General features: G+C 38.3%; 2 protein-coding genes across 2 annotated transcripts; both read right to left on the reverse strand.

The window, feature by feature from the left end:
- Positions 1-5,330: 5,330 nt before the first annotated feature.
- On the reverse strand, positions 5,331-8,777 carry LOC106445578 (probable LRR receptor-like serine/threonine-protein kinase At1g12460). Its single transcript, XM_013887160.3, has 2 exons — positions 7,076-8,777; positions 5,331-7,006 (listed from the first exon to the last, which is right to left on the reverse strand). Exons 1-2 carry the CDS (start codon positions 8,230-8,232, stop codon positions 5,491-5,493), a joined length of 2,673 nt encoding a protein of 890 aa, XP_013742614.1. The 5' UTR covers positions 8,233-8,777; the 3' UTR covers positions 5,331-5,490.
- Positions 8,778-9,669: 892 nt separating this feature from the next.
- LOC106445579 (transmembrane protein 64) lies at positions 9,670-11,492 on the reverse strand. Its single transcript, XM_013887161.3, has 4 exons — positions 11,016-11,492; positions 10,468-10,704; positions 10,167-10,384; positions 9,670-10,081 (listed from the first exon to the last, which is right to left on the reverse strand). Exons 1-4 carry the CDS (start codon positions 11,268-11,270, stop codon positions 9,904-9,906), a joined length of 888 nt encoding a protein of 295 aa, XP_013742615.1. The 5' UTR covers positions 11,271-11,492; the 3' UTR covers positions 9,670-9,903.
- Between the last annotated feature and the right edge of the window lie 3,056 nt (positions 11,493-14,548).

A 14,548-nucleotide genomic window follows, 5' to 3' on the forward strand; every position in this document is an offset into this window, starting at 1 on the left:
GAAAAGTTATGGAGATCTTATCCTCGATACTGGAGCTTCGCATCATATGACTGGAGAGCTCACATTTCTAAATAATGTTTCACCCATCCCACTTTGCCCGGTCGGCTTTGCAGATCGAAATCGAGCTTATGCCACACACTTTGCAATTTTAGGATTTCAGACAACATAATTCTCTCGAATGTGTTGTTTGTGCTTAATCTCAACTGCTCCTTGATATCGGTTTCGAAGTTACTTAAACAAGAAAAGTGTTTTGCTGTACTAACCGATACTATATTGATTTTACAGGATTGTTTCACGAGAACCCTGATTGGAGCAGGTGAAGAGCGGGATGGGGTTTATTTCTTCAAGGATGTTATGGCTGCGAGAGTTCATGTTGCTGGTTCGAATGTTAGATCAGTTGATCAGTTTCAGTGGCATCAAAGGCTGGTGCATCCTTCCTTTTCAGTGTTACCTTTCTTACCATTGTCGTTTTCTTCAAATAAATCTGCTTTTCAAAGTCCGTGTGACGTTTGTTTTCGAGCTAAGCAGACTCGAGAGATTTTTTATGAAAGTATGAATAAGACTACTGAATGTTTTCAACTTATTCACTGTGATGTATGGGGACCGTATCGTACGCGTTGCTCCTCTGGTGCGTCATATTTTCTCACCATTGTAGATGACTTCTCTCGTACAGTTTGGACATATTTACTTCTTGAAAAGTCAGAAGTTAAGACTGTTCTTCAGAACTTCTGTATGATGACTGAGAGACAGTTTACAAAGCAAGTCAAAACCGTTAGGAGCGACAACGGTACAGAGTTTATGTGTCTGGCTCAGTTCTTTCAAGAAAATGGGATTGCGCATCAAAGATCTTGTGTAGCAACTCCACAACATAACGGTCGAGTTGAACGAAAGCATTGACACATTCTTAATGTCTCACGAGCCTTGTTGTTTCAAGCAAGCTTGCCAATAAAGTTCTGGGGAGAAGCCATCTTAACTTCAGCATATCTCATCAACAGAACGCCCTCGGCTGTTCTCAACAATCAATCTCCGCATGAAGTTCTTCATGCAACGACACCATCCTTTGATCAGCTCAAGGTGTTCGGCTGCTTGTGTTATATGCACCACAGAGCTAGGGACAAGGATAAATTCAGTGCACGGAGTCGTCGTTGCATATTTGTTGGATATCCTTACAATCAAAAAGGATGGAAGGTCTATGATCTTGATAAGAAAGAGTTTCTGATCTCTCGTGATGTCATTTTTCATGAAAATATCTTCCCGTTTGCTACACAAGCTGTAAGCACGCCTAAGTCAAAAACGTCCCCTCCAGTAATATCTTCGACGTCTGATGATGACTGGCTTGTTCAAGAGCTACCGGTCACAATAGACAGGAGGAGTAGTGATGACATTGTCACGACAGTTCCTCATCCGGTTAATTCTGAAACGGCTCAACCAGTAACGTCTCCAACAGAGCACTCTGCACAGTCTGAAACCACAGAACAGTCTCCAGATGTAAGTCACGATGCAGCTCCGAGAGCAGTTCAGTTACCAGTTCCTGAAAACATAACTATGGTTGAATCATTGGGTCGTGGTCATCGAAACAAAGTTCCACCTGCTAAGTTTCAAGACTATGTTTCTCACACTGTCAAGTGTCTTCAAAATCCTGAAGAAACCCATCTCGTTCTCAACTGCTCTACGTCATTGCCCTCTGAAACAATCCAAGGTAAAGTTCTCGATCCAGTCAGTCATTATGTTACTAATCTATCATTCTCAGAGTCGCATCAAACCTTCTTGGCCGCGATCACCACAGCTACTGAACCCAAACGCTACTCAGAAGCAATTAAGCACAAAGTCTGGTGTGATTCGATGAAAGATGAGATTGTTGCTCAGGAAGAAAACGGAACATGGGACGTCACGTCTCTTCCACCTGGCAAGAAAGTGATTCCTTGTCAGTGGATTTATCGCATCAAATACAACACTGATGGAACAATACGTCGTCATAAGTCTCGTTTAGTCGCATGCGGGAACAATAAAAAATAAGGTGATGATTTTAAAGAAACCTTCGCTCCGGTCGTTAAAATGAATACAGTTCGGTTTCTCCTTCGATTGGCCGCTGCAAAGGGTTGGGAAGTCCATCAAATGGACGTTTACAACGCGTTTCTCCATGGTGATCTCAGTGAGGAGGTATATATGAGGTTCCCTCCAGGGTTCACGCACTCTGACCCTACAAAAGTTTGTCGTCTCAACAAGTCTATCTACGGTTTGCGCCAACCACCGCGTTGCTAGTTCTCTAAGTTGTCCGCAGCACTCCTCAAGTTTGGTTTTGTGCAATCCTACTATGATTATTCGATGTTTTCTTTCACAAAAGGCGATAAAGAAGTTCGGGTGCTCGTGTACGTCGATGATCTGATACTTGCAACCAACTCTATGGAGATTCTCTCTCAGTTCAAATCATATCTCAGTCAATGTTTTAAAATGAAGGATCTTGGAAAGCTTCGTTACTTTCTGGGAATTGAAGTTGCTCGTTCAGAAGAAGGTATGGTGATGTCGCAACGGAAGTACACTTTGGACCTGATTGCTGATGTCGGTTTGAATAACGCTCGTCCCGCTGCCATACCAGTCGAACAGAACCATAATTTGGCAGCAGACAAGAGTCCTTTGATGCCCGATCCCAAGCAGTATAGAAGGCTGGTTGGTCGGCTTGTCTATCTTGCCAATACGCGTCCGGAGTTGTGTTATGCGATACACCTGTTGTCGCAGTTTATGAAAGCTCCGCGTGAGGATCATTGGCATGCAGCCATTCGAGTTGTTAAGTTTCTCAAAGGCTGTCCAGGCCAAGGTATTTTACTTTCATCAAATCCAGACCTGGAAGTGTCTTTGTATGTTGATGCAGACTGGAGTAACTGTCGCACTTCACGCCGATCGTTGAGTGCCTATGTTGTTTTTCTTGGTGGGTCACCGGTTTGTTGGAAAACAAAGAAGCAAAAGACTGTGTCTCTTTCTTCCGCTGAGGCCGAATATAGAGCTATGGGGTCTGCAACAAAAGAAGCTAAGTGGGTTATCAATATTTCTAAAGGCCTGTCACAGTGTTCGTGATGCTTTCGTGGCTGGTCTCATTTCCACAACCTATGTTCCTTCCAAAGATCAAATTGCCGATGTTCTCACTAAAGCACTTGGTCGTCCTCAGTTCGAGTATTTGTCTTCCAAGTTGGGCGTCAAGGATCTTCACTCTCCAACTTGAGGGGGAGTATTAGGAAGATAATCCTAGTATCATAAGGATTAACTTCACGTTTTAATTATCTACTCGTTATATTATTTACGTCAGAGATAAGTCCTAATACCTTGGGGATTAAGGTATTATCTAGTTGTATATAAGAGAGCGTTTGCTCATCATCAAATCAACGAGACAATTTACAAATACATATTTTCCGCTTTAGATGCTTGTTGTTCCTAGAGATGAAATAGATACAAGGAGTGGTGGTGATGGTGATGATGCACAAGCACAATGTTGTCCAGAACAACTGTTAACTTTTTTTGCCCTCCTAACAGGTGCTTTATTATATTTATTTTTGCTGCTCGATTCTTCAATAAACTTATCTAGTATTTAGCAATTTACAATTTAACAAAAAAAAAGCTTATTTACTTTTCTATTTCACTTACGTTTGACATGCCTAGTAGCTCTACAAAATAACATGTTATATAGAAAAACTGCCAAAAAAACATTCAACTTATAAAAAAAAAATCAAATAACTTCCAACTTCTATTTAAGTCATTTAATCTCTAACTTAATGTTGTCTATTGTCTATTCTAAACCTCAACTTTTACTGATCAATCGTTTTTAAGTGAAAAGTCAAAGTTATAAGACTTTTTCTCGTATATTTGAAATACTTTAGTCAACAAAATATATTTAAAATAGACACCTTTAAAAGGTTGAAGATCCATTATAAAATGAAGCTTTAAAACATTACGAATATTGGTGTTGCGTAATGGAATCGTTACCTCACGATGTTGTTGAGCTTATTCTAGAGAAACTTGCGGTGAAACCTCTCATGAGATTTAAATGTTTATCAAGACAAGGGGAAACAACAATCGAATCCAAATACTTCAAACAAAGACTGTTGATTCGAGATCCGAGTGCTCTTCTTCAAGTGCTTGTTGTTCCTGCACATGCAATAGATACAAGGGAGATGGTTGAAGATGATAATCCACGAGCACAACATTGTACAAAACTAAAGAACTTCATTAGTTTTGTTTACCTCCTATTATGGTTTTTGAATATTTTTTTTTGTCGGCTTATGGTTTTTGATTTTCTTTCCCTTTTTATCATCCTCTTTTTTTTTGGTAAAATAAAAAGGTGGTTTCACCTATTTGGTGGTTTTATCATTCTTTCTTTCTTAAGTAGTTTATCTTCATTCAAACTTACTTATTTTATTATAGAGTAATTGGTAAGAATGCACCCAAAAGCCCATATAATTTGTCATATATCTTTGTTTCTTTTTAATATTTTTTATGACTATAATACCCTTATCTCTATCTCTCTCCCTTTTCCCTTTTATGTGTTCTAATCTTTTTATCTCTCGTATAGATTCTTCAAATCATCTTCTAATTCAACACAAATCTTTATTTTTTTATTCTGATTCTTTTGACATCCATAATGCTAATCTTATTATCTCACCTCAATTCCAATGTTTCTAATTTCGACTCACAATCAACTTTTAGATAATATATACATTCAAAGGTATTTTATTACTTACCGGCTATTATTTAGATTTTAATGGATTCTTAATCGATACATGAAGTGTTAGCTGTTACAAATAGTTTTGGGGCTATTTGATAGATAACTAATTAATTGTTAATAGTTTCATTAACTGATATATGATTTGTTAGTCGATACATTTGTTTGATACATAGATTGTTAGATGAAACTGAAATTATTAGCTGATATGTTAGTTGATATGTAGATTGTTACCTGCTATGTAAATATTTAGCTGATAAATCTAGAGTTGTTTGTTTTCGATAAAGCATGAGGGTATTTTCGTCCGTACAGTGTCAAAAAATTACTCCTTTTTGGGTTATCCATAATTATGGACATTCGGCTAATTTGGACCTTAATTGAGTATATTCCACGCATTCACTCTTTATTATATGTCACTTACATTTGACATGCCTAGTACTTGTAGACGATAACATGCGATATATTATATTCCATGTTCATGTTATATGTATTTCTTTTTACATAGTCATTCACTTTAATTAGCTTTGAAAAAATATGCTTGGTTATCTAGGGATCTTAATATCTTCCTGTCTATCGAACCCCGATGGTTTAGATTCTGTTAAGGTAACTTGTGTTGTGCTTTGTTGTTATAAACGTTATCAGAAAAGGTTGTGAAACATGTAAAATCCCAAAAAGTTTGTGAACAAAAGAATTAAACCTTTTCTAATCTCTGAACACTAACCTGCACATTTTCTATGCAATCTTTTTACTCAAAAGAATTTTTTTAAAAGAAGCTTTCATCATGATCCAAATCCATTCCTGATTGATTCAAGAACCTGCACAACCTCAGCCATACTCGGTCTCTTCAACGGATTCTCCGAGGTGCAAAGCAGTCCTAACTTCATAACCTGAATCAGCTCATTCTCTTCAAACTCTCTCAACCTTCTGTCAAAACAATCAGAAGCCGAACCAGTCTCCAACATATCCCTCACGTAATCTCTCAATATCAAGACTTGGTTCCTCGATGGAGACTCCACCGGTTTTCTACCCGTAACCAGCTCAAGAAGCACCACACCGTAGCTATACACATCGCATTTCTCACTCGCTTTCAAACTCTGCTGAGCCAGCTCCGGAGCAATGTACCCAACCGCGTTGTGGAACTTCTTGGTACTACTACCAAAACTGTCTAGAACCGGGAGAAACTTCTCTAAACCATAATCTGATAGCTTTGCTTCGTACCTTTCGTCTAGAAGAATGTTGGTGGACTTCACGTTGAGATGAAGAACCGCTGGTTTACAGTCATCATGAAGGAAAGAGAGCGCTTTCGCGGTTCCTAACGCGATCCCAAACCTCCTGTGCCAGTTCAAATCAGTATTGCCGTGGCTAGTGCTAGCTCCGGGGTAGATTCTCGAGTGGAGATTATCGTAGAGGCTACCGTTGGGGACGAAGTCAGAGAGAATCAACTGCATTGTTGAGGAGAAGTAGTAGCCTTGGTAAGAAGAGAGGTTCTGATGCTGCAAACCTCCGAGGCGTCCGAGCTCTTGCTCAAACTCTTCTTGGTTTCTGATTCTTCCTAACGTCTCAAGCTTCTTCACTGCAATGGAGACTCCTCCTTCGAAAGATGCTCTGTAGACTGAGCCAATGGATCCCATTCCGATTATGTTGTCCTTGTCGAGGAGAGCTTTTGTGCCAGCCTCCCAGTCTTCGTACTTTGAAGGCAAGTTCTTGCTGAAGAGAACGAGCTTTCCTATTATCACACCGCCACCGCTTGAGTCTATTGAAGAGGCTAGAGGAGTGGTTTCGAGTGTGACTACTTCTTCTTCTTCGTCTTTTCTTCTTTTACGAGCTCTGAGGTTCAAACCGAGCACAACACAGACGCCAAAGAGGATCACGGCTGCAGCAACTATGACAATGATAACCGAAACGCTTAGAGCTTCAGAGTTTCTTGATTTCCCTGTGGCGGCTCCACGTGAGTTGCAGGGAGTGGTTACAAGAGGATCACCGCAAAGGAGAGGGTTGTTTTCAAATGCAGAAGCTCCAAAAGCTTGTAAAGCCGGAGCAGGAGGGATAACACCTGAGAGATTGTTGTGGGAGACGTTGAAATGCGTTAGCCTGTTCAAGCTCCCGAGGGAAGAAGGGATTGAGCCTGAAAGAGAGTTCTGCGAAAGATCGAGAAACTGGATTCTGGAGAGGCTTCCAAGCTCAGATGGAATACTTCCGTTGATGCGGTTACCATGCAGGTCAAGAATCTCCAGGTTTGTTAAGTTTAGTAGCTTCTTAGGGATCTCTCCTTCTAACTCATTCCCTGAAACATCTCTGCAAAGCAACAACAATGAGAGAGAGATTCATATACAGTAACAAAAATCAAAACATCAAAACACTCACAGTTCAAGAAGTAATCTGCAATTTGAGACATCCTCTGGAATCTCACCAACTAAGTTGAGATCATGCAGATTCAAAACCTGTAGATACTCCAAGCTTCCAATCTCCTTTGTTATCTCCCCATCTATAGAGTTACCACCTAATCTAACAACCGAGAGCTTCTCCATCTTCCCAATACCTCCAGGGATACTCCCGCTCAGCTTGTTAGACTCCAAGTCCAAAAGCTTGAGACTTTTGCAACCAGTCACACCACTAGAGATCCCACCGGTTAACTCATTAGACGAAGCATCCAAAAACTCCAACCTTTGACCACAACCAACAACCTCTCCAATCTCCCCACCAAACCGGTTCCAGGAGACGTTAACATAAGTTATGTTCACGAACCCAAGAACCTCAAAAGGCCCTGACCCTTGGAACATATTGCTCCCCAGGTCAACATGGCTCAGTCTCTTACACTTCACCACCTCCTCAGAGACATCACCAGACAAGAGATTATTCCTCACAGAGATATACTCAAGCACAGGAATATCACAGACCCCAGGCGGTAGCACTCCGTTAAGACTGTTGTAAGAGAAGTCAAACCCTACGAGGTTGTTACAGTTCGCTACTGTATCAGGGATTGGTCCGGAGAGGTTGTTACGAGACAAAGACACGAACTTGGTCTTGTCGCAGTACCTAAACAGAGAAGTAGGAATCTCACCGGAGAAGCCGTTTCTAGACAAGTCGAGAAACCTTAAGCTAGTTAACCCACCGATGAACTCAGGGGTCGGACCGGACAACGCGTTGGAGCTAACGTTAATGGTCCATAAAGTCTGTAACTTTGAGTAATCCAGCGGTAGGTTACCTGTAAACCTGTTGCCAAACAAGGTCAGAACTCGAATAGACTTTAGACCGGAGAGACTCGGAGTCAAGCTTCCGGCGAGACTCGTGTTCCAGAGGACGATCTTGTCAACGAATCCTTCAGGGTTACAAGCGACTCCATTGAAGCTATTGCAGATGTCTCCGTCGAGGGTCCAAGAGGCTAAGCTGTTGTAAGGATCGTCAGTGATGCTGTCTTTGAACTGAAGCAGAATGTCTCGCTCCTCTTCGATTGTAACAAGAGAGCAACACGGAGAAGTTGAAATGTATACGAAAACCAGAAAAAGGTAAACCCTTTTCATGGTTGAACTCAGGCTGATTAAACGGATCTACCCAGTTGACATTACCGGTTCAGGATCCGAAACCGAACCCGGTTCGTCAATCTACAATCTTTCTTCCAGAATCAAGAAGAAAGCAGGTGCATTTGCTAACCCAATGAAACGAAACGGTTGATTTTTATTGGGATTGAGAGAGCTCAAGCTATGAACTTTTCAACTGCTTTGACATTTATGTATGGTCGTCATCCCTTAACGGCTAGAAAAAAAAATTTACCGACCAAAGGTCAAAGCTTTCGTGAAAGAAACGACAAAAGAAAAAGGAAGCACAGAGTCAGAGCACAAAATGAGATTTTGGGGTTCTGCAAGTTTTCGAATACAAGAGAAGAGAACTATGCGCAGCTCAGCTTGCAATACAGAGAAGCGAGTGTGTGACTTGTGGCTTGGCTGGAAAGTAAGTTCTCTCGCTCTGGCTTCCACCAAATGAAGAGGAAGCACGTGCTTGGCTTTGTTCATCACCTATATGTTTTTAAGTAAGGGGGAAGAGTAAGTGTCTGCTTGTCTGTACCTTCTACCAAAGCATTTATTCTCTCCTTCACCAACCAAAGTTGCCAATTAAATTAATGACTAAAATAAATGATTTATGGTCCCAACCGAGTTGTTAGTTTCAGAGGTATCGAATGCGTGTTACATATAGAATTGCACATTTCATTCATCTGTTTCCATTTAAATGATTAGAAACTAGTATTAGGTGTAAATATATTTGTTGTATTATACTAGTTGTTACTAATGTCTGAGCATTATGTAATCGACATGGCTTGTAATCATTTGGTTGTTGATATAGTTTGGTTTGTTTTCTTAGAGATCCATAGGTTTTTGAGGTCCAAATCAAAAGTTTTGGAAACTTATAAAGGGAAGAGAATAGAATTAAAGACAGAGACAGATGAGTGAAGCAAAAGTAAACGTCTTTCTGTCATTTGTTTGTTTCTGTTTTACTCAGTTTTGTTTAATCATTTTGTTCTTTCTTTTTCATTTCCCCCCTGATAATAATGTTCTACTTTCTGAGAGCTCCTTTGCTGCTGAAGGAAGAATCATGAGGTAGAAGACACACACACACACTGTTCTCAAGATGAGACATTATTACTGGCACTGTGAATTGTTAAAATCCATTGTACAATTCTCAGTTAGAACTTTGTAAACATTGTATCATTAAATGTCTCACTTCAATTTCCAATCATGCTTTCTGTCGGAAAATCTAATCTTTTTTAAGTTCTTAACGCCATATTTTTTTTTTTTGAACAAAAACGCCATATTTATTTATTGCTTTCTGACCGTTGTTCTTCCATTTTTTTTATACGAAAACACTCTTATGTAACCTTTCCCAACTTCCTATGAGCTTCGTTTTGCAGAATTGAATGCATAACACAGAAAAGCCACATGAGTTGGATTGAAAAAAAAAAAAAATTAGATCAACTAAGAAGATATACATAAAAAATCAGAACTTGGTTGATAATCTATACAAGAAAAAAGCAGATATATTCATTTTCAAATGAATAAAAACCAAAACAAAACAAAATATATTTATATAATATGATCAGTTTTACATACAACTTATCGTGTTAGATGGTGATACGTTTAGTGATGATTGCTCTTTAAGCGTTTGGTGATGAAAAGAGTTCTTCAAGCAGCGTGTGTACTTTAAGGTGTCTCTGCTTCTTCAGATTGCATTGCGCTTAGCTTCTTCTTCGCATAGATTGTGCAGACTATAGTCGCGCTTGCGGTTACACAGAAACCAAGAACATTCACTACTATCTCCACGGCCGAAAGGCTGTGTCTCACGTCCGAAGCAACAGCTAGCGTTCTTAGCATTATTCCCCTGCAAATAACCAAAAAAACACCAGTTCAAGATTCTGCAGAACATGTCTTATATATACAGAGAGAGAGAGAGAGAGGACATATACGTGTAGATTGAGACAAACATCTCAGGAACCATTCCAACAAGAGAGCCTAAGATGTAAGGACCGTAGTGAACTCCAGTCGCCAATGCGCAGTAGTTGTAAATCATGTAAGGGAATGGAGAGACACGGATCAACGTGACTGCTTGAAACTGATGAAACCAGGTTCCTTCACCGGCTGCTCGAAGTATTGCCGCCTTTTTCGGGTATTGCTTCAACCATTCCTGCAGGTGATCATGTAAAGCTCAATAAGTATGTAAACAAAAGAGTTTATAAGATCCCCCAAGTAATTGGGGATGATGCTTACTTGCATCTTGTGGAGGAAGAGATGTCCGATTAGGAAAGGAAGAGTAACACCGATCGAGGCTGCAGATAGAATCAAGAGAAACCCTTTCCCATAACCAAAGGTAAGACCAGCCATCCACATGGAAGGAGAAGAAGGAAGAAGAATGGCTGGGAACAACGCCACTGAGGCAAAGAGGAGAAGTCCGAGCACCGGGATGCTGAATGTGCTTCTCACCCATTTTATAAATGGAATCAGTTCCTGAAAATACACACACCAAACATTATTGAGGGATTAACTCCACGTTGCTCAATCTCAAGAAATGCATGATATCGATCTAATAGCTAAAAAAAAACCTTTTAAAGAACACACATATAGGTTAGAAACGAATGTTTTAGCAACACTTGATGAAAACACAGACAGGAAGCATGTAAGGCTAATTTAGAACAATCAAACACGGTACATGAAGACAGAACACAAGAGAGAGAGAGAGCTCAAGGCTCATTTATTCACAGAATGTGGGATAACCAGACCCAATCAGATCTTAAACCCAAAAAAAAAAAAAAACGAACCTTTTCTATCAAAAATGGAGCAATCCATTTAATAATCACAAATGCCAATACACCAACACAAGCGACGAGGGAGATCAATTTAACCCAGAACCACAGAGACGTCGGCGACCCTATCCAACATCCCCCCGATGATCCTTCTTCTTCTTCTTCTTCATCCGATCCTCCTCTTAATTTCAGATAATCACCATTCTCGGGATCCTCCGTTCTCGATTTCAGCTCAGGCACCGTCTTTTCGATGCCATCGCCGTACGTCATCGATCGAACAAAAGAATCACAATTTTCAGCAATAATACCCTTTATTGGATTTCAAAACGTCTCCGTCAGGATTCGTTGTTGTGCACCTCTGTTTTCCTTTTCGGTTTCCCGAGAAAATCAAGAGTGACGAAGAGAATTAGACCGTTGGATCAAAATTGAAAATTGAGACAGAGAGAGTCGAATTGGGTTTTTTAGATTCCAATAAAAAGAATCTGAATTATTCGCTTATCTTTTTTTTTTTAATTTAAGGTTTTAAACTATAATATCCCAATAATTAGTTGTGGTTTTACGTAAAACATTTATTAAACCGGGTGTCGTGGTCGGTCGGACACGTGGACACGTATGATTTGTACCTAGTGAGTCACTTGCTTTATTTTATACTCGCTGTCACGATAAGTCCATGTAGTTTTTCTTCGTTTTTTGATCAAACAAGCGGCACGAAATCACATGGTATATATCTTTTTAGGGTTTTAGGTTTTTTTTTTTTTTTTTTTTTTGAAAAAGGGCATTAGGGTTTTAGGTTACTACGTAAAGATAGCAGCGTAACGTTAATTAATGAGTTCGATTGATTGTATTCGAATTTTAATTAGCCTACTTTCTGAAGAATCGAACTGGAATTAGTTGCTTGTAACCAATACGTATATACAAACAAGAGATCAAGACGATGAGAAGCAATCAAAGTTGACACTTCAAAGCAAATTCAAAAGAAAAAAAATCCCATATAAATATTAGTTTCTTATGATCAATAGATAAAGCAAACTCATTACATAGATATATGATGATAGATACGTTATCAGAAAATAAATATAAGATGAGGTGGAGATCATAATAGTCATTGTAAAGAGTAGGGGTTATTAAGTTGAAAGAAATAGTCGTGATGAATAGTGAAGTCGTCACATGTGTGCAAATATGATACCTGGTTGTTAATTATCATATAACTAGGGAGTTGCCATGCACAGCTTAGTTTGACTGGAAGTTGCAGGATTCTCCTAGTTTTTTGTAGATGACTCATGAACAAGCTGTGGCTTGTGTCTAGCTTATGGTGGTTAAAATGTGTAGCTTGGAAAGCTCTGAAACTAAAGATGCGAAAGAGCTTAGGGTTTATGTGTATCAGACTGCGGAAGTTTTGGAGATGTCTTTGGTTTTGGTTTGAGGGATAGTATCATGTAATTGAAGGGGGATTATTTGTGAAATAACCAAAAAAAAAATGAAATTAGTTTTGTAGAGAGAGATAAGAAGTAAGGGTGGACACTTCAGCTATTTTTTGGTTCGGTTTGGGTTCTGTTCGGTTGGTTAGTTTGGTTCTAGTATTTTTTCAACTGAAGTAAATCATAGTTAATTTGGTTCGGTTTGTGTTTGGTTCGGTTTGTATTCGGTTCATTTTGTTTTTTTTGATCGGTTTAATTAGGTTCTTCTTAATTTAATTTTTTGAAGAAAAATTATATTTTAAAACATAAATTATGTAAACATAAATTACGTGAACTAAATTCAATATAAAACTAAAACAAAACCTTTAAAAAATTCACAAAAAGTATATAAGAATTAAAACAAATGAAGTTAACTAAAGTAAAAAAAAATCAACATCATTAATAACATCTCTTATATCATTAAAAAGTCTGTAATGAATCATTTTTCATGTGATATCATAAAAAAAACTGCAACAAATCAATAACTAGTATATGTTAATTATACCAAACTGTACGAGTATTTATTTATATCTTTACTACTCTATTTTTTAAAAATCAAGTTAGAAGAATATATGCTAATGAATGGAAAATGAAAAAATATGTGGGTTTAGTATTAAAATTTTAGTATATCGGTATTAGTAATATTTTTAATTTAAATAATTACAAAAACACATCAGTTTCTCGGTTTGGTTCGGTTTACTGAACCGAACCATTCGGGTTGGGAAAATCTTCAACCGAATGATTTGAAATAGACTTTGATTTGGTTTGAATCAGTTTCGGTTCGGTTGTTTCAATTCGACTCGGTTCGGTTCGGTTTTTTTGTCCACCCCTAATAAGAAGAGAAAGTTTCAATCATTTGGAGTTGTTGAACTTAGAATAAGCGGGTCTTGTACATATATAGCTTATGGAAGATAAAGTGGAGCTGTCAAAGTACTTTTTATGTATAAAACAATGGGAGAATCGTAGACGTATAGGCTTTTGGCCGATGGTATCCTGGATTGTTTTTTACTAGCACCATGCTTAGTAGCATTTGAGGTGTTATACACAAGTCGGGTGTTGGTCTAGGATTGATTCATTTGAAGAAGACAATATATGCAGGTTTCTTGTCGATGATATTTAGATGTGTATAAAATTATTTGGTTTGTGAAATCATCTTACCTGACAATATGATATCTTTATCTCTTTTGAATGTATGTTGAGAAGTTTTGAGTTCAGATATTAAGCTAATGGAATCTTCTGACTCGTCTCCTTGTTGGTTAACGGCGTGTGCAATTGCACAGTATATGTGTCAGTTGTTGCGTTTCCAGTGAAGCCACAAAGCTATATTAACTTGGACTCTTGAAGAGATTGGAGATGGAGTATGAAATGATGTAAGTTATGTTTTGCCCTTTGGTATGGTAAACTGTTCCTTTCACCATAACTTTCTTTGATGGTTACAATTAAAATCATGGGTCCATTAATATTCCGAATCTGATAAAACAATTTCCAAAAATCAAAGAGAGGAAAGTAACGCAATATATATAAAAATTGAAGAACTAACAAATGAACATGTAGATTTCTAGCTTTAACTTTGAACCATGTTTTGCCCTTTTTACCATATGCTTTATATTTTCGATCTTTTAAAAAATGGTGGGAAGTGAAGAAATTACTGCGAAATTGCAACCTCTAGGAAACCAATTTCAGCACATGCTGTAATACCATATGATCTGACATTGTATCAGTGGCGTGTAACCTTTTGCAATTAATTGTGAGGTTACACCAGAAAACATATACTTTTTATATGAACTTGATTTTCGATTGTGGTATTTTTTTTATGTTTGCTGTTGCCAACTTTTGCATATCATTGTCCAGTATGGTCCATACTCCATAGTAATAATAATATAAATTTCATGAATCAGGAAACGATAATACAAAAGTGGCTTTTTTATAGAATGAAGAAATTCATATTTTTTGCTTGAAGAGAATATTCAACTTGGCAAAGTCTCTCGTTGAGGAAGGTCCCTACATAATAAGTACATATAGTTTGAGTGCTTTGAATAATTTGTCTTCTTTATACATCAATATTGCGGGGTATATAAAAGCACAGAAACG

This window comes from Brassica napus, chromosome C5 (genome assembly GCF_020379485.1).
Source record: "Brassica napus cultivar Da-Ae chromosome C5, Da-Ae, whole genome shotgun sequence".
Taxonomy (NCBI): domain Eukaryota; kingdom Viridiplantae; phylum Streptophyta; class Magnoliopsida; order Brassicales; family Brassicaceae; genus Brassica; species Brassica napus.